The sequence below is a fragment of the Equus caballus genome, chromosome 2, assembly GCF_041296265.1.
Source record: "Equus caballus isolate H_3958 breed thoroughbred chromosome 2, TB-T2T, whole genome shotgun sequence".
Taxonomy (NCBI): Eukaryota; Metazoa; Chordata; class Mammalia; order Perissodactyla; family Equidae; genus Equus; species Equus caballus.
Genome location: NC_091685.1, coordinates 25456932 through 25477243, shown reverse-complemented (window position 1 = coordinate 25477243; position 20312 = coordinate 25456932). Strand labels below are relative to the sequence as shown.

Sequence of the window (20312 nt, the reverse complement as noted above, 5' to 3'; positions counted from 1 at the left end):
CAAGAACAGGCCAAAAATTCACAAACCCTGGACGAGAGGACACTGGACTCTGCCCACAAGACGATTCAGAAAGTTAGACACAAAATCTTCAAACAAAAAAACCAAGACTCTCAGGACCAAAACCAAGAGTTTAACTATTTAATGCCTACCCACAAAGGCAGTCAATGAATATGTTTTATAAATCAGGAGAGAAATTATCTTAATTTTGAATCCTCAAAATCTAACACAGTGCCTAGATCAGAGAATAGGGGCTAAATCAAAGAACAAATACATTTAATGAATGGCATAAATGAGAATCCAGAATATAGCTATTCTTTCTCCTCAATCATTAAAATAGATACAGGAACTTTTAAATATCAGATATACAGAAAATAAAACAGAAGAAAAAACCTACGGTTACTTCCCAAAACAAGACAATCACAAGCAAATGCCTCCATCTGCGAACCTGTGACATCTTTAGCAATTAATTCAAACTGTTATGTTCTACCTTACGGCCAACACAGTCTTACCGCCAACAACTAGAATCACCAGAAGTCAGAGGAACTTTATCTATACTCCCCTTTCTTTGAGAATTATGGCAGTCTTCCCCGTCAATATAATGGATGGTAGTAAATTTTGTTTTTACAAATTTTAAACATTACAAACAAAAACAAAATTCTTGTTTCTGAATTCCATGTATGTAAGGAATGACAAGCTCATGCATCTACCATCTGGAATTATTTCACCAGAAACCTAACCACTTCCTCTTCCAAATGGAGCTCTAAATAACTTCCTCAAAAATGGCACTGCTCTAAAAACAGGTTATTGACATATTCTGATTAGCAGCCAGTCTAAGACTCCCTTCCACTGAAAAAGAACCTAGCAAGTACGGGAAAAGGAGGCAAAGGTGAGGAGGACATTTGATGCATACAAAATTATTTTGTAAAATTTTAACGCCTCAATTTACAACTGACTGGTTAAGAGTCATCAATTTGTGCTCATGTTTTTATTGCTTTGTGCTGTTTTCAAGACATCAGACTAAAGTTAATATTCTTCTAATGAGATTGTTTTAGCAAAATTCTGCAATATCCCATTCCTATCATGAAGATGGCAACAAGGAAAAGCAAGCACGTACTTCTGGAGACTAGATTCAGACACATTTGATGAAAGACAACTCCAACCTTCCCTTAAAAACAGGCCCATTTTTCTGACACACCAGTTTACTTACCTCTCCCATCGCTCTTCCCTCCAGAGCAAGTGCTTGAAAATCATGATTCAGTTCATCCAGAGAGCGCACCTATCGTTCAGAACAGAAGAGGGGAACGTTTCAAGTCAGCATCTTGAATTTTACACACACATTAAACACAACTGACAAGCCTTCTATGCTTACTTTCAGATATTGACAGACAACAACAATAATCAAGTGACTGAGGTTAAACATTCACTTACCTTTAACCATCAGGGTTCAGCAATGACCCCTGCTCTCTCCCCTCCCATTCCCTTTTGTTTTCAAAACATGAAAAACACACAATCCACAAAAAGAAAAAGCAAATTCCATCACATGAGAATTTCATCACATGAGAATTGTTAGCTATTTTTCATACATTTTAATTTAATACGTAAAGAGCAACATGCTGAAGGGCGATGACATATGAAGAGGATTACGGAACCTAAATGTGGCTATTGAGTCAAAGACCACAGTACTTGTCCCCAACTGTGAAGATTAAGTGTAAATTAGGGGACTCATTTGATCCAACCCAGTATTTCTTTGGTAAACCTCTAGGAAAGGTGCTACGAACTATACAACAGAGCACTCCAACATTTCTCCATATTAAAGATCTCTGGGGACTCCCAGAATCTCCAAACTAGGAGAAAAAAAATAGCATCTATCACAAGAATCCCGTCAAACTTTACCTATCATTAAATGTACTACCCACATCATAACAATCTTTCTAAAGGCTTCAATTAACTTATATCCAAGGTCATTATTACAAGGTAATATTAAGATCGAGGATGAAGTGTGAAACAGCCATAAGTCAGAAACCCTCTGCTGTCCAACAGTCTAGAGGTCCTCTCAGTTACGAGCAGCAAGCCATTCCTGCTGCCTGCAGCTGCAGCAGTCCCTTGTTTACTCAAGAAGGCGGCTATTCTGCCGACCTGAGAGACTGCGGACTGCCCGAGGCAGGAGCCTCTCAAACCCCCTCATCCCATCATCACTACCTCCCAACGCAGGTGTACAATTTCTAGCAGCGGGTAAATGCAAAGCAGGTCAAGCTAGGGCCAGGCAGGGAGAGGGAAGAGCACAGGGAGCCTGAACCAGAACACAGTTAGGGAGCCGATTTAAGGATTTTATTAACATGCTGCCGGTATACCACCCCACAATCTTAACTTGACTGCACTGACACCACATAAAAATACCGTTGCATTACTGTTTTAAATGGCATATTTTCAAAACCCAGAGCTGATACCATGCTACAAAGATGTAACAGCTTTGGGATGCTTGCTAAAAATGTAAATTTATAAAATTCAAAACGAAGCTAAAATGCAGCCATATGAGAATAAAGAGACTTAGAGACAAGGCTTGCTACCGTGGGAAAAGTTTCCAAAGCCTGTGGAACAGAAGCCACGTGCACATTACAAGGTGTTTTACGTTATTTAGGTAAGCACACTGAATAAGCTCTTCAACTACAGGTAGTAAAATAAAGGAGGGGGGTTGAGGACAGATGTCAACTAGAAACTCTACGAATGTCAGATGAATCATTCTGCACCTTCAGGCCAGAGTTAACAATTACAAAGCATGCAAATCAAATGCATAAAGCTCTATATCTAGCTCTTTCTGTGGAATCTAATCATACATTTAACTAGAGTTAAGCATTTCTTGAAAATCCGAAAATCTACATATAGTTTTAACCAAGAACGTTGGGAACTCTATTTATACTTCCCAAGGAAAAAGCAGTAGTAAGGGAAGGCAGAGAACACGCAATACGCGTATTTATGTAATCATCACAACAATCTTACAGCAATTATTCCCATTTAAGAGATGAGAAAACTAAGCCTCAGAGAAATGCCTTTCCCAACCACTGTTAAGTAGGGAAGAGCATTTAAATGGCATTGCCAGGATCTAAGTCCAGGTCTTCCAATTTACAGTGCAATGTCCTCTCCATGTCACCAAGCAGACTTCAGGCAGCCAGAGAGTTTCCACTGCTGCTTCTGCTGTGGGCTTTGCAGCGTGCTCTCTTGGGCTTCTTGCCTTTGCTTTCCACTCTCCTCCCCATCTTCAAAATTTGCCTGTCCTACCCTTGCAGCGATTTCCATTCCTTTCCACGCTATCCTCCCACTCATCGTTCTCTCTCTCAGCACTCGCTGGCTGGCCCTCTCCCTATCTGTAGCTCGCTCTCTCACCTCCTCCAGCCCTCCCTATTCCGGTGTCTCCCTCCACGCACCTACAGGATGAAGCACTCTTCCTCCTACCTCTGTGTACTACTGTCCCACCTCCTGTAGATCACTGTTGAGAAAGGAGCCTCATTTTCTCAAGTTTTCTTTGCTAGTCTAGAAACTCCTTTTTAAATCATTTGCCCACAGTTGACTAAATCATTCTCAGAAAAATGTTTTTAACTAGTCACGAACTTATTGTTTATAATGGGAGCTATACCTGGTATGGTCATCGACACCAGGCAGACTCTCCAGACAAAATTCTTCCTAGGAAACAAAACTAATGATCAGAAGATGCTCAGGAATCAAGAGAATTCAAAGAATGAGAATACAGACGGTTTTAAGAAATATCTTAGGCAGGTAACAAAGAAGCCTTTTCTACCATAAAGGAGAAAAGTTGGTTGTAAATTATAATCAGAGTAAATGCTCCCATCGAGACAGAAGAATCTTTTCAAGTTCCTGTACTCTACCCCCGCTTTCTCTAGACTTCAATTTGAGTAATGGGTTAATGTTAATTTCTAGTACTATTACGAATTCCTTCTTCACTTTTGCTAAATGTCTATAAGACTCCCTTCCTTCGACTAACTGTTCTTATCTATCTCCTTTGGTTTCACAAAACTATTTCCTATTTTTTTCTTTGGGCTACTTGCCAGTAATATGTAACTTTCTCATGCCCATCCCCGACTTTCTCTACTGCTGCCGCTCCCCATACAAGCATCTCCCACTCCCTTTACTAAAGAGGCAACGCAAGACGACGACGCTAGAGCCTGACCTACCTCTATATTCCTCTCTTCACCCACCCAAGGTTCTCATTCACACACATGACCTTTGCTTCTGAGTTTCTCTGCCACCTCCCAGATCCCAGAACTTTCTTCTGTAAGCCTCAAGCCCTGCCTTCTTCTAAAAGGGATCCTGCCCTAACCAGAACCATGATTTAGCAAATTCTGTTGTTTTACCACAGAGGAAGTCATAAAAGTGAAACAGATAAACCCAGAACTATAGATCACATTTGGAAAACAAAAAAATGAAGCAAAAGCACCACTTTACAAATCTTTAAGAATCCTATTTCAAGGACTGGCCCGGTGGTACAGTGGTTAAGTTCACACACTCCGCTTTGGTGGCCTGGGGTTCAAGGGTTTGGATCTCGGGTGCAGACCTACACACCATTCATCAAGCCATGCTGTGGTGGGGTCCCACATACAAAATAGAGGAAGACTGCCACAGGCGTTAGCTCAGCAACAAGCTTCCTCAGGCAAAAAGAGGAAGACTGGCAACAGATGTTAGCTCAGGGCCAATCTTCCTCACCCCCTCCCCCCCAAGAAAAGGAAAAAAAAAACCTTCTGGTGAAGAAGCAAATACAGCAAAGCCACAATAATCCCAGAGAAATGTCATCTTAGGCCTTAATACAGTTTCTCAGGAGAAAAAAAAGAATCATATTTTAAAGTGCCTGCCCTATCCATCACCCCTTGAGAAGTCCTACTTATCATCCCAACATCCCACACGCTTTTCAGAATGAACGCTACACACTTCACTGTTTCCTCATCTGTAAAACTGAATGATAACATCAGCCATTATGCAAGTCTGTTACAACGACTGAAGGAGACAAAATGTCCAGCGCTGAATATGTACTTATTCAACCGTGTCCACCCCACAGGTTATTCTAAGTTACTGAAATGTCTCCTTCACACATCCACCCCTTCTCCCTGCCCTCAGCTAGTAGACGGCAACTCTGGGTCACTCCTGTTTGGAGGACGAGTGACGTGGGGTACAAGAGGCTCTCTCTAGCTCAGTATTTCCATAATCAACATATCAGAAGTACCTAGATCATGCGAATGCCTAACTTACTTTCCAAAACTTAGTGGTTCAAAGTACATCCATTTTTCTCTCTTCTCAATTTCCAGCTAAATCATCAATTCAGAGGAACTTCCATTCTCCATTCTCATCCATTCAGAAGTTGCCCCCCCCCACCCCGCCGCCGCCAAAATCATCACTGGCTCAAATCCATGTTCTTTCAGTTCTCATAAAAATTTTAAAAAGATTTTAAATCCCAGTAAAGTCACCCTCTAAAGTTCCTTCATTCCTTGGCTCCCCCGCCACTATGGTCTCCTGAGTCTCCTCCTAGGTCTCTATCTAAATTTTTGTCTCCTTTTGCCAGCCAACATTGCAAAGGAAAAAACCCCTGAAACTTAGACACGAAGGAATTCGAACATAAGAAGTTAATGATCCAAGTGTTTTGTGAATTATAATTTATCAGTTTTTCAAGCAGATATTCTTGAACATTAAACCTCAAAGAACATATCATGGTAGACCATGCAGTCCAGAATAATGACTCAAAAAAGCAAGTTTTAATAGCATTCTGGTTCAGTTCTTGGCCTTACTTAGCTGGCACAGCTGGCACTCCTGTCCTTGGATTACTGTCCTTTAACTGCCCAGTGTCTTTACAATGAGCATCCCTTTACTCAAGCCAGTTTGACGAGTTCGCTGTGGCTTGCACAAAAGAATCAAACTCAGAGGCCGGCCCCGGGGTCGAGTGGCTAAGTTCCCGCGCCCAGGGTTCGCGGGTTCAGATCCTGGGCACGGACATGGCACCGCTCATCAAGCCACACTGAGGCCGGCGTCCCACATGCCACAACTAGAAGGACCCACAACTAAAAATACACAACTACGTACCAGAGGGCTTTGGGAGAAAAAGGGAAAAAATAAAATCTTTAAAAGAACCAAACTCAGACACGAGGGTTTCACTGAGTTGATATTTATTAAATCACACTAGAAGTTTATAATTCTAAAATGGAGTAACTCAGACTTATATACTGCACTTAAAAAAATAAAATTCAACAAATCAACGCTTTTTTAATCTTTTCTGTAAACAGACATGTTTCAATAAAGCTGCCTAGAAAAGGGAAACTTTGTGATCCCCACTGCCTCTGGCCACAAACAACTATACCAAAAGTGTTCCCCTCCATGGCCGACTCCTAACCCCTAGTGAGCAATTACAAACTGACCTAACTGGATTCCTCTCAGCACTGGGGCCAGAGAGCTTCTCAGAGAGAAACAAATTCCCAAAGACTCGGCAGCTGTGGCTGTCATTTTGGGTCAAGTATAACCTGGTGAATAAGCAGAAGAGCACAGCCACCAAAGAGTAGAGAAAGAAAGTGCTGAAAAAAGCAGTCAAGAGACGACAGAAGCCCTCTGGGAACGGAAGCCTCCCAGCGCCCAGGCGGCCACGTCTGCAGCTCCTGTTGGGGATTCAGAGAGAACGCCTGGTGTTTTTTCATCTAACACGCTGAGCTTATGGGAACTACAAGAAATTTCTGTACCTTCAGACTAAAACTGCCTATACTCCAGTATTTATTTCCTCAACGCCTGAATCTAACGTGCCAGGTGCTTTTGTCCTCCATGCCTCCCTTTGCTCTCCTGGAGGGTTTTTTGCACAGGCAAGCCTACCTCACGATGGTTCCATTTCACTAACATAGATCCAGAACAATATAAGCAGAAGAGCTGATGCCAAGAACCATTACGGGAAGGAGACACCAGTAAGAAAAAGCCGGGCAAAAGCAGGAGAAACGAGCAATGAGAAGAGGAAATGGAATATGAGAATTAAACTAATTTGGGTTTAATCATTAAGGGGAAAAAAAACAGTAAGTCTGTTCTACAGCATCTTCTGCTCCACGACACATCTGTATTATAAACAATAACAACTAATATTTACTGAGACTAACTGTGCCAGGCCCTGTCCTATAAATTCTTTATAGGCTTTACGATCTCTTTAACAGTCATAACAATCTAAAATGCAGGTACTCACCTCCATTTTGTAAGAAAAGCAAAAAGTTATTACATTCCTCAAATAAAATATAAATAAATCGACATTCTTCTTGATTACTGGAGGGGAAAAGAACAGAAAACTACTCTTTTGGCTTAAGTGGCTGCAAATCCTACACTACACTATCTTATTTATGAATGTTCCTATTCTTATTTATTCATTGTCAGTAACAACACTAAATATCAGCATTTGCTGAGTCTCAAGGCACTGGCACTGCTAAATAGACATTATTCCGTTTTATATGAAGGTTCAGAGATGTAATTTGTCCAAAGTCACATAACTGATAAAGATAAGAAGTGGAGTTCAAATTCAGGTCTCTATATCCTTTACTATTTCTCTCTCTCTCTCATCAAAGGCAAGCACAAAAGCTCCAGCACACCTGGGTTAAAAACAGTTGTTCCAGCAACTGATGACTGTGCTATTTTTATACTCTCTTCCATGATACAGAGGGAGGAAATGAAGTCACTACAGAAGCCAGGATTAGGCTGAACTTCTATTTTTTAAATTTATCGTTAAAAATTGCTACTACCTTTAGCAATTAAAGTAAATACTATTAAAGTCACATATTATCTAATGTGTTCATGGCATTCTGCTCGGATGGTTAACAGACCCAAATGATAAACTCTAAGTTATCAAAATTGTTTTGCTACCAGACTACCAGAATATATACACCTCACGTAAATGTCAGCATTTCCTAGACACAAAATAATTTAGAAAGTAAAAAGAACAAATATATTTTCAAAATCAGATAACGTAGTCTATTTACTAGTGACCTTTAACCTTTAAATACAAAAACCTCACAACTGCTGGTTCTGTCAGTCTTTTTCTTAATTTTACCAATCATGATCAAGCTGAAATGAATAATGAGGGCAAAACCATTTTCAATGGAGAGAAACTGTTTAATTGATACAGAAGAAACTAATAAAAAGTGTAAAACTTAAGATAATGATAAATCTTACCTCTGTCTGTCTGGAAACTACCATCTATAGTCATAGTTCTGAATGGAATATTCCTGACTCCCAAAAGAACAAATTCCAAAAACGTGAAACAGACTCCCAAACAGCTAGATAGATCATATTTACATCAAAAAAAATAGTTATTTGCAAATGCAGAACATATCAAAGGGTCTTCATTAGCAGTAAAAAGTTTCGTTCTGAAATACCAATCTCAAGAGATGACAAATGGGAAAAAGCAAAGAAACATAAATCAAGAATGTTCACCCAAAAGTTCCTACACTAGGTTGTGGGAAATCTGTTAAGTATCAGGCTCTTTCCAAAAAATGGAATTAAATTTAACATATCTGCCATCATTGGAATCAGGAACAATCTCACTAGCAGAGTATAAGAATCTATGTAAGTAGTCTGACAGCAACAAATATTTGTCCACAAAAAAAAGGGCACAGAATTGCTTTTCCAAAGTTTTGCTAATATTAAATTTTTTGAGATTCTTTTGTCATCCTTTGAGCTCACTAATGGACAAGTAATAGTAGGCATAAAAGGTTTATAAAAATTTCCACCGTAAGAATAGTTTATGAAAGAAAACAAATTATGGGCCTTCACAGCCACTGACATAAATTTTCTACAACTTCTGAGACAGTGAATATTTTTTAACAGTTGTACAACTTAGACCACCAGTGAAAAGCACTGATTTTGAAAAATAAGTTCAGAGTACAAACTATTAACTAGAAGGCACGCGTACAGTGTCCGTCCCTGTGGACGAGGGAGCACGCACACACAGCCTGCTCTAGCTCATGTGCTCTCCCCTCCTGCCAGACGAGGTGGAGAAGTGCAGACTAGGGTTCAAAGACCATGGCACACGTCTCTCTGCTGTCTCCTCACGCCCTGAAGTCACAGCCAGAGAAGCAAAACCGCCCTCCATCAGCCGGGCCACGAGCGGCAGCTTGTCTTGTCGCCCTGGGCATCCCCACAGCACTAAACACAACAGGCAGGCATACAAATATTTGTAATGTGAGAAATTACCCTTAGTCTTAGGAGGGATAAAATAGCAGAAATGGGACTTCTAGAGCCAGCTTTTTTAAATGGCTCTTATCTTGGTTAAAAGAACACTTGGTCATGTTTTTCCAAGCTTTTCAAGAAAGAAATTTGACAGTATGCATCAAGTTTTATAAATGTTCATGCCCTCTGATCCAGTAATTCCACTGCTAGGAAATTAGCCCAAGCAAATAATCAGAAACATGGTCTAAGATTTGTTAACAACGATCTCCAACCTGGCACTGTGACGGGAAAAGTGGTAAAAAATTTAAACAAAGTAAGAATTATTAAATATAGCATACAATCATTTATAGAATTTTATGCAGCTTTTTATAACATTTTTAAAATTCTTAAACAGAGGGAGATATGTGTATGTGTAAGAATTCTAAAGTAGGCTACAAATCTGTATATATAAAAATATATTCATATGAATTTTATATATATTTTTATATATTCATATATATTTTATAGAATATGAATATATTTTTATATACAAAAAACACAGAAAAATGTATATATTTCTATATAGAGACACATACAAAAGACTGAAAAGTAATATATTCAAATGTTAACCTAAAACTTCTTCAGTAGTTCCTACATTTTCTATAATGCCTATGAAAAGATCAGAAGGAAGCTTCTGAAAATAAATTTAACATTTATGAAGTCTTTAAAATATTAATACCTTTCAAACCAGTAATCCTGTTCTAGAAACATATTAAATAACCAAAATAAAGAATAAGCTTTTCTACACAAAGGTGCTCATTGCGTAGTTATTTTATCCAACAGTAAACAAAAAAGTTGGTTATACTGGTATATCCAGAAGGTTCCACAGGGACATCACTAAGAACAAAAACAGGATGAGCTTTCTATACCATACATAATAATTACTATAACAGCTAGTACCTACTATGCCCTATTTAGCAATGTGCACTATTTAATTCTCAAACTGTGAAATAATTCTTAATTATCCTCCTTTCCCCGCTTCTTTAACAAAAGAGGAACCTTAGGCAGAGAAAGGTTTGATAACTTGTCCGAAGTTGCACAACCAGCTGACTCCAGAATCTGACTCTTAAGCAGTGTTCTATATTGAGGATCAAAATGTGTCTGGGGTGCTCCAAATGTTTATGCAATAAAGACAAAAAGAACCATCCAGATCCAACAAAGCTTCACTAGATGAAAGCCTGCTAGAAACCCAAAAACAGAGAAGGAGCTGTGCATGTTGGCCTGCCACCCAGCTGTCCATCTGAAGATCTAACAACCCACACTGCCCATCTGTGGCCAAAACGGCAGGATTCTTCTCTGTTACTTCAGCAACAAAAGGAAATAAGTTACCATGAGACTACAGGGAGAAAACTACTTAACCAGGGAAAGGAATTCTCATCCTGAAGACATAAAACAGAAGACTTCGGAAAACGACTTACCGAGTGGAGGAGAGAATAAACATACATATAAAGACAAAATTTGCTAGCAAAATTAAAATCTATAATGCAGTAAAGAGTAGTAAGCCAAATAAATAATAATGCAAACAAACTGAGAACTCAATCCAGAGGAAGAGATATCCATTGAAACAAAAGATAATTGAAAAAAATGGAAACAGAAATGTCCATCAACTGATGAATGTATAAACAAAATACAGTATATCACACAAAGGACTACTATTAGGCCACAAAAAGCAAAGGAAGCACTGATACACGCTACCATATGCATGAACCTTAAAAACACTGTGCTGGGAGCTGCCCCATGGCATAGTGGTTAAGTTCGGGGTACTCCACTTCAGCAGCCCAGGTTCATGGGTTCAGCTGCCAGGCACAGACCTAGACCACTTGTCGGCGGCCATGTTGTGGCAACAACCCACATACAAAATAGAGGAAGACTGGCACAGATATTAGCTCACGGCTAATCTTCCTCAAGCAAAAAAAGAGCAAGAGTGGCAAGGCTCAGAGGGAATCTTCCTCAACCAAAAAAAAACACAAAAATAGTCACAACATCAAATGCTGATGAGGGTACAAAAAAACTGGATCATTCAAACACTGCTGGTAAGAACGTAAGAAGGTACAGCCACTCTGGAAAACAATTTGGCAGTTTCTTAAAAAATTAAACATGTAACTACCATGACCTAGCAATTGCACTCCTGGGCATTTATCTCAGAGAACTGAAAACTTAAGTGAACACAAAAACACATGAACATTCATAGCAGTTTTATTTGTAATAACTAAAAACCAGAATCAGCCCAGATGTCCTTCAACAGGTTCAGCAAAGTGTGGCACCTCCATGGCACAGGATGCACCAAGAAAAAGGAATGAACTACTACACGCAGCAACTTGGATATGTCTCCAAGAAACGACACAGAGAAAAAGGGGCCCCGCCCCACAGGCTACACACTGAATGATTCCGTTTATATAACATTTTTGAAACGACAAAATTACAGAAATGGAGAACAGACAGGATAGATTGGGGCGGGGGGGGGGGGGAGGGCAGAGAGAAGCCACTCCAGCCTCACAAAGAGGTGGGGGTGGTTATAAAAAGGACTACTCATGGCTCCCTGGTGGGTTTGGAAGTCTTCAGTATTTTGATTGGGGTGGTAAATACATGAATAGACACAGGTGAAAAAATTATATTGAACTTATTAATACACACACACACACACAAATGAGTAGGAATAAAATGAGAAATGTGAGTAAGACTGGCTGGGCTGTGTCAATGTCAATATCCTAGCTGCGACGTTGTTTCTACTACACAAGGTTACCTGTAAAATGTTGCCACTGGGGGAAACAGGGGCAAAGTGTACAGAGGATCTCTGTGCTATTTCTTACAACTGCACGTAACTCGACAAGTAACTAAATCAAATTTTAATTTTAAAAAAGACCACTGCTATAAATAATAAAGATACAACTTAAAAATGATAGTTCCTGAGGAAAAAACTAAAATAATCAAATATACAAGTGAAGGAACATTTCTCAAGCCGCAAAACCATACAGATCAAAAGGTCTCACGACATAGTATGCGAAAATCACATCCTGATCAAACTGTCCCAAGCGGGAGAACTCCCTCAGCAACCCAGCACAGAAAAAAACCCGCACTTACCCTCAGTGCTCTAGAACACTCCAGCTGAAGACTACAAAGTAAGGTCCACTATCTACGGCCCAAAGACTTTATATCCTCACACAACTGCCTCTCATGTATAAAGGCTTTAGAAACACAACATAAAGAAAGAAGTAATAAACACGCCACCCACGTGCCACTTTTCCGGTAATGACTACACCAAGTGCCCTAGCCAACCAGGAGAGTGAAAATTAACTCACAAACTGTCACACAACTATTTAATGAAATACCACTCGGCAATAAAAAGGACCAATCTCTTGTTACACACAACAACACATATTCTCAAAGCATTATACTAAGTGAAAGAAACCGGATTCAAAAGCCACAGACATTTACAGTATATGACCTTTTGGAAAAGGCAGAACTCTAAGGAGAGAAAATAGATTAGTGGGAGCTGACTATGAAGACGCACCAGGGAATCTGGGAAGGTGTCAACACTGTTTTACATCTTGATTGTGGTGGTTACATGAATATGTGTATTTGTCAAAACCTACAAAAGTGTATACTAAAATAATGGTGAATTTTACTGTATGATTTATATCTTAAAAATGGGAAAAAAATAATTACACAAGAGGGAGAATACCACTGCAAAGGACTAACAGTGTTTTCTCCATTCCAAGAACCTAAGAAAATAATTCAAACTGCAAGTATTGACAAACAAAAATATTGATTATAGCACCACCTACAACAGTAAAAGTTTAGAAACCTAAGTGATCAATATTAAGAAATACTATAGAAAAGAATGAGCCCATTAAATAGAAAGGAATATTATACAATCTTAAAATTATCTATGGAAATATTCTGTCATAAGAAAATATTTTGATATATTAGACCAAAAAAGATAGAAAACTATAATCACAGAAATGTTTTTATTTTATCTCAACTTGTCCCACAAAGGATTTAGAGTGATTTACAAAAAGATCAAATAGTTTCAACTAGTGAGAAAATTACGGCAGAGGGAAAATGAGAAGAGCCTACTTTATAAAATGTATACAATTAAGTCCTACACACTTGCTAAAAACGAGCCATAAATCTAGCTCTAACCTCTCCAATGGTTAACCAAACAGAGAAATAATCAGTAAAAATTCACACCACCCATCAAATAAAAAAAAAAAAGGTAAAGCTAAAGAAGTAAGCATCCTTTTTATTAGGAGCAAAGAGAAGATTTTCCTGTCTATAAATGCAATAAAATCATTCAGTTACCTTCTTTAAAGTTCTAAATAGAAACACTAAGATGGACATACTACAAAAAAACAAACAGTAGAGTCTCGTAGAAGGTTGAATTACAGTTGGTGGTTGGGTTTTTTTGCTTTGTTTCTTGGGTGTTTTTATAATTTTGCAATTGTCTATACTTTCCAAAATATTTACAACGAAGATTTACTAATTTTAGAATTCAAAAATAACCTATAAGTCATTATTTTTAATGGGAGGGGAAAAATGTTTTATTTGACTTTTAAATTACTGTTTATGAGGATACACAGAATGGAATTAGGCCACGGAAAGGGTCCTTACTTCACCCGTAATAGTGAAAAACAAAACAGTGCCAACAAAAATGACCCTCGTTCTGTTTCAACATATTTACAAAGCTGGCTGATATGTTTTTAGATGTACAGGGAATAAACTATGGCGTGACACCAGGGACAATCTACATTATTAATCTAACTCTTCTCTGAGAAAGTTTCTCAGTTGACAGTTCATTTTGCCGTTACAATACAAACGGAGGCAGAGGAGATAAGAGCGTCCTGACAGGTCTTCAGCCAGGAGGCCCAGAAAACGTTCCATCCAGCAGCCTTGAGACTAAGCCTTCCCGCTCCTTTGTTTCAACGCTGTGCTGTTCATAGTTTGTAAAGGAATAAGGAATTCTCCGTGAGTCTGTCTCTCCAAATAAATCACAGCAACATAACTCAGAGGGCAGCTATGGGGCACATCAAAGAGCTCCTTCTGGACTTTATCCTCCTAAGAGAGAGCATAACACAGAAACCCAAATTGTATCTGCAGGAGAAAATATTTTAAAAAGAGTTCCATCTCCTCTGAATTAAAAGAAAGAAAAATCAGCGATTCTTAACCAGGAGATAGAATACAAGGGCAGAGAAGCCGAGCTGAAGAATCTTTGAAGTACTGGGAAGTATTAATTTGGTTTGTTTCCTGACGGAATTCCACCTGATGTTATGCAAACGGTGAACCTTCAGTTGCCCCTTTTTGAAAACAGCTACTACCTTTAGTTTCTTACCCTTAGTCGGTATTACAATGAGGTCACAAAGCATGAAAGTGGTCCCTCCTAAAGCTGACAGGGACGTAAGGTATAGCACATTTATGAGGTTTTAAACTTGGAGGCTACGAGTGCCATGGAACAATGTTTGAAATGGGATGTAAAAATCAAAACACATGGTTTTTTTCCTCCCGTTAAAAATATGGGTTTTAGGTAATTTTGAATTCTAAAAACAATAAACCCTCACTATAAACATTTCAGAAAGCAGAAAAATTTACAAAGTGGTGACAAAGCCTATTGAGGAAATTAAAGCAGGAAAGGGGGACAGAGTTGCAATTTAAGTAATGTTCATGGAAGGCCTCACTGACAAGGAAGCATTTAAGGAAAGGACTTGAAGTGGTGAGAGAGCAACTTTTATAGATATCTGAGAGAGGAGCAGTCAAGCAAATGAAGCAGCCACTAGAAAACCTTGGGTGATGGGGCATGCCTGTGATTCTAGAAATAATAAGAATGTTTTAATGTCATTCCAAATACCATTAAAATACAATAATTAAAAGTCTAGACCTAGGCAGAAAGCATATCAGTGACTGCTGCTGGGGAGAATTAAAAAGAGCCAAGGAAACTTTTGGAGAAGATGGGAATTGTCATTATCTTAATTACAGTGATGGTTTCACGGGTGAAAAGTTTGATATGTCAAAAGTTATCAAACCGTACATTTAAAATGTGTGCATTTTATGTTGATTATGCCTCAATAAAGACCTTTTTTCTTTTCTTTTCTTTTCTTTTTTTGCTGAAGAAGATTCACCCTGAGCTAACATCTGTGCCAATCTTCCTCTGCTTTTCAGGATGTGGGCCAGCAGCACAGCATGGCCACTGACAGAGTGCTGTAGGTCACATCCAGAACTGAACTCAGGCCGCTGAAGCAGAGCATGCCAAACTTAAACCACTCAGCCACCCGGACCAGCTCAAGATTTTTTTTTTTTTTTTTTTAAAGACTGGCACCTGAGCTAACAACTGTTGCCAATCTTTTTTTTTTTCTTTTCTGCTTTTTCTCCCCAAATCCCCCCAGTACACAGCTGTATATTTTAGTTGTGGGTCCCTTTACTTGTGGCATGTGCGACGCTGCCTCAGCATGGCCTGATGAGCGGTGCCATGTCCACGCCCGGGATCCGAACCTGCGAAAACATGGGCCGCCGCAGCCAAGCATGCGAACTTAACCACTCGGCCACAGGGCCGGCCCCAAGATTATTTTTTTTAAAAAAGAAAAAATTCTAGCCCTAGAGTAAGAATAAGCACACCAATAAATGAGTCAAAATAGATCCAGTATATAGGGAGACAATTTATTATAAAGGAGATCTTTCAAATCAATTAATGGTGCTAGGATCACTTGTTACCCATTTGAGAAAAGTAAAATTACATCATTACTTCCTCCCTGTACAATACACAGAAATAAACTCCAATGGAGACGGGGTGAGGAATGGCCTAAAAGCATAAAGTTAAAGAATTCAAAGGCAAAAGACCAACACTTTTGATTACATACAATTTAGAATTCTGAATTGCAACAGACACAATAAACAAAGTTAAAAGACATATAAAAGCAGTCTTATAAATCTAGGAAAATAACAAATACACTCACAGAAAAAAATGGACAAAGAACACTCATATAGTATTGATGGAACTTTAAATTGACGCAATCTATGTGGAGAACAGTGTGGAAACATGTAATGTAATATTTGTTTAATCTGTCAATTTCACTTTTATGAATATATCCTAAAGAAATGACTCCAGGATACAAAAATACAACTATAGTATTATTTACTATAGCATTGTTTAGAATGTCAAAAGCTGAAAACAGCCTAAAAGTCCACCAATCTAGGATAATACAGTCGAAATAAATTATTCTACTTCCATGCACTATGGCCCTTAAAAAGGATATAGACGTATTTATGGACCTGAAAGTACAGCCACAATGTATTAAGGGCGAAAAGACTACAGTGTGTACACAGACGCCTACTTGTGTAATATATATTTAGAGGGAGAGAATGATTCCATTTGGTTTAAAACTACAACACATTCACGAATCTGTGTTTATATATGTGTAGAAAAAGTCTGGAAGGAAATGAACCAAACTGTTAAAAGTAATTAACTCTGAAAAACAGATTATGAAATTTTTTAGAATAATCATGTACTATCAAAACAAATTCTTTTTCTTCTTGTTCTCCCCAAAGCGCCCCCCCACCCCAGTATATAGTTGTGTACTCTAGTTGTGGCACGTGGGACACCAACTCAGCATGGCCTGACAATGAGCGGTGCCACGTCCGCGCCCAGGATCCGAACCTGCGAAACCCTGGGCCGCCGAAGCGGAGCGCAGGAACTTAACCACTCAGCCACAGGGCCGGCCACCCAAATTCCATTTTAGACAGAAAGATTAGTGGTTGCCTAGGGCTAGGGGAATGGAGGAAGTGGAGAGTCTCTAGTAACGGGTACTGGGTCTCTTTTGGGGTGATGAAAATGTTTTAAAATTTGATTGTGGTGATGATTGCACAACTCTATGACTACAGTAAACACCAATGAATAGTACATTTTAAAGGAGTGAAATGGGGCCGGGCTGGTGGCGCAGCAATTAAGTGCGCACGTTCGGCTTTGGCGGCCCGGGGTTTGCTAGTTCAGATCCCAGGTGCGGACATGGCACCACTTGGCAAGCCATGCTGTGGTAGGCGTCCCACAAATAAAGTAGAGGAAGATGGGCACAGATGTTAGCTCAGGGCCAGTCTTCCTCAGCAAAAAGAGGAGGATTAGCAGCAGTTAGCTCAGGGCTAATCTTCCTCAAAAATATAAAAAGTAAAACTCTTAAAAAAAATAAAAATAAAAAAATAAAGGAGTGAAATGTATGGTATGTGAATTATCTCTCAATAAAGCTGTTTTAAAAACTCCACTTTAGAACAACATCCATAACCATAATAGAGAAAAAAATTTTGCATTTTAATATTCACACTGTATACTATGTCCCAATAGAAACCTTAAACCCAAATAGTATCTATCTTCATAAAGATACTATCTCCTTGAACTACACTAGCAGATAATACTCCTATCTGAGAACAGGAATGAACTTGACAATGTATTAGGTTGAAACAGTAGGGCACTGCTTCCCAACATGTGATGTGACTGGGAACAGAAACAAAGCTTTAACGTTTTACAAATTAAGGGAAGTAACCTTGCTCCTACAGCCCCTTCTGTATGTCCATCTCTGACACTGTTTCAAGAAATCCCAAAAAAAAAGACAAAACAAAAAAGCATAAAACCAGAGCTGAGAGAAATTACTTTAAAAGTTCTTTAATGCAACCCTTCAATAAATAAATAAAGGAGCCTTAATGGCTCCTTATCTCCAGTCCCAAAGCCTCTCAGTAAGAATTCAAGACCATACACAGTGTTACACCTTACACCTTATTCATTCAAAATGACGTCTCAATGCTCTTCAAAATAAAACACTCCACTCCAGAAGTCTGTTCCACATGCCCTGATGACAGAAGGCATCCATTCATCATTTATGAGGCACATACTATTCGCCAGGTGCTGAAGAGACAAGGCTGAAAGATTCTCCCCAAGAACCATCCAGCAGCTCTTAACCAAGACGCGCATGAGGGTCGCGAGGGAGCGCTTTTTAAAGAGCACACGAACGCACCTCACCACTGGAGATTCTGATTCAGGAGGTCTGAACTCTAGCCCAAGAATCTGTTTACTGAACAGCTTCCTAGTACTCGTGGTGAAGGACAGAGTAAATATTCAACCCCAACTCAGGGAGCTCAATACTTCAACAAGACGCGTACCACCTCTTTGTGTTCAGAGTTAACAAAAACTTCAGTATAGCTGAAGTGGAGTGCCAATAAAGACTGCAGAGGTAAACTGGTTCAAAACACAAAGGGCCTACGTGATGCTATATGGAAGAGCTTGGAAATTATCACAAAAGCAACTGAAAAGCAAAAAACAGGGGCTGGTCTAGTGGCATGGTGGTTAAGCTCACGCACTCCGCTTTGGCAGCCCGGGGTTCAGAGGGTTGGATCCTGCGTGCAGACCTAGACTCACTCATCAAGTCACTGTGGTGGCATCCCACATAAAATGCACAGAGATGTTAGCTCAGCAACAACCTTCCTCAAGCAAAAAAAAAAAAAAGGAGGAAGATTGGCAACAGATCTTAGCTCAGAGTCACTATTCCTCACCAAAAAAGAGAAAAAGAAAAGCAAAAAACAAAGTATAGGCAAGGGAGAGACATAAGCATTATTTGTGTCTTCAGAAATATCAATTTGGCAGCAGCACAGAAAATAGCCAGAGGGAAGAAGGGGGGAGGGGGCAGTGCAGAAAACCAGTCCAAAGACTACCGTAAATGTCCAGGCAAGAAATACAAGCCCATCGAATACGGCAATGTGGATATAAAGCTGGAACTGTTGGAGGGGGGAGGCAAGAACCTGAGATTCCTGGACTGCCTGTAATGGAGATGCCATCCACAGAAACAGAAGACAGGGAACGAAGGAAGCTAGCACGTTCAGTTCTGAACAGCATCATGCCATTCACTGAGCACCTACTACACGTCCAGTCCTGGGCTTCTAGAATTAGATAAGCAAAGTAAACTCTTACTGGTGCCTCTACATTAGAAACACGTGAGCAGCAAGTAGGGCTGAAAAGGCGGTGTGACATGTAAAATGGGCCTGTGTGTGTCCTAGGGACAAGTTGACACTCCATGAGGTGCAGCAGATCTCAAAACAGACGGGTCTGGTGGAAAGAGCATGAGCTAAGTGCCTCCAACACAGATGATTCATGAGACCCCAAAACATGGCACCTCACTTTTCTGACCCTGCATTTCCTCACCCATAAAATGGAAACAATAAAAAACAAGATACGGGGGCCGGCTCCATGGCCTAGTGGTTAAGTTCAGCACACTCCACTTCAGCAGCCTGGGTTTGGTTCCTGGGCGCAGACCTACACCAGTCATCGGCAGCCGTGCTGTGGCAGTGACACACATACAAAATAGAGGAAAAGTGGTACAGATGCTAGCTTAGGGCAAATCTTCCTCAAGCAAAAAGAGGAAAATTGGCAACAGATGTTAGCTCAGGGCAAATCTTCCCCAGCAAAAAAATAAAAAACACAACAACAACATACAGTTTCTGGGGGTTTAAATCCTATGTAAAAAGCCTAGAACAGTTCCAGCACACAGCTTATGAAGTAAGTATCATTATGACTTCTAGATCCAGAAAGGAAGTACTCAATATCTCACTAGATACGCTCACCTATCTCCGTCCAACACACAGACTTTTACTAAAACAGAGATAATTAACGTAAAGGAGATCACTGCATTGGGGGGAAAAAAACTTAAGTAATTTCAAAGATCTTTTCCAACGGCCAAATTCCACTGGAAATGTATCAGCCGATTCACTTTCATTCGAAGGCATACGGTTCGTCTTTTTTTTTTCTTTTTAAACCTACAAAAATTTCAGGGTCTGAAAGCTGGAAAATATAAAATGTGTAAAAAACCAAATTAGCGTCTGTGCCACTTTCTTCACCTACACAAATAAAAGCAGTATTTTGCCATTTATCCTCCCAGTCCTTTTTCCATACATCACTCTTAATGAGAACATAGAGCTTAAAGCCCATTTTCTAGATAATAAATTAATGAAATTGTATCTAATATACAATTACTCTCATCCGACGTGTTTGTGTCACGCAGACACACTGCAGCGTCTCAGCGCTCGGCTCAGTGGAGACTCCCAGCAATCCTCACTCCGAA

At 39.5% G+C, this 20312-nt stretch overlaps 1 protein-coding gene across 50 annotated transcripts in view; it reads right to left on the bottom strand.

Moving 5' to 3' along the window:
- PUM1 (pumilio RNA binding family member 1) overlaps positions 1 to 20312 on the bottom strand; it is a 122680-nt gene that overhangs the window by 88992 nt on the left and 13376 nt on the right. For all 50 annotated transcript variants that reach the window (XM_070260531.1, XM_070260533.1, XM_070260530.1 and 47 more), the window contains exon 3: positions 1208 to 1276. In XM_070260531.1, coding sequence (XP_070116632.1) covers positions 1208 to 1276 — 69 coding nt within the window. The remainder of the gene's footprint in view (positions 1 to 1207; positions 1277 to 20312) is intronic.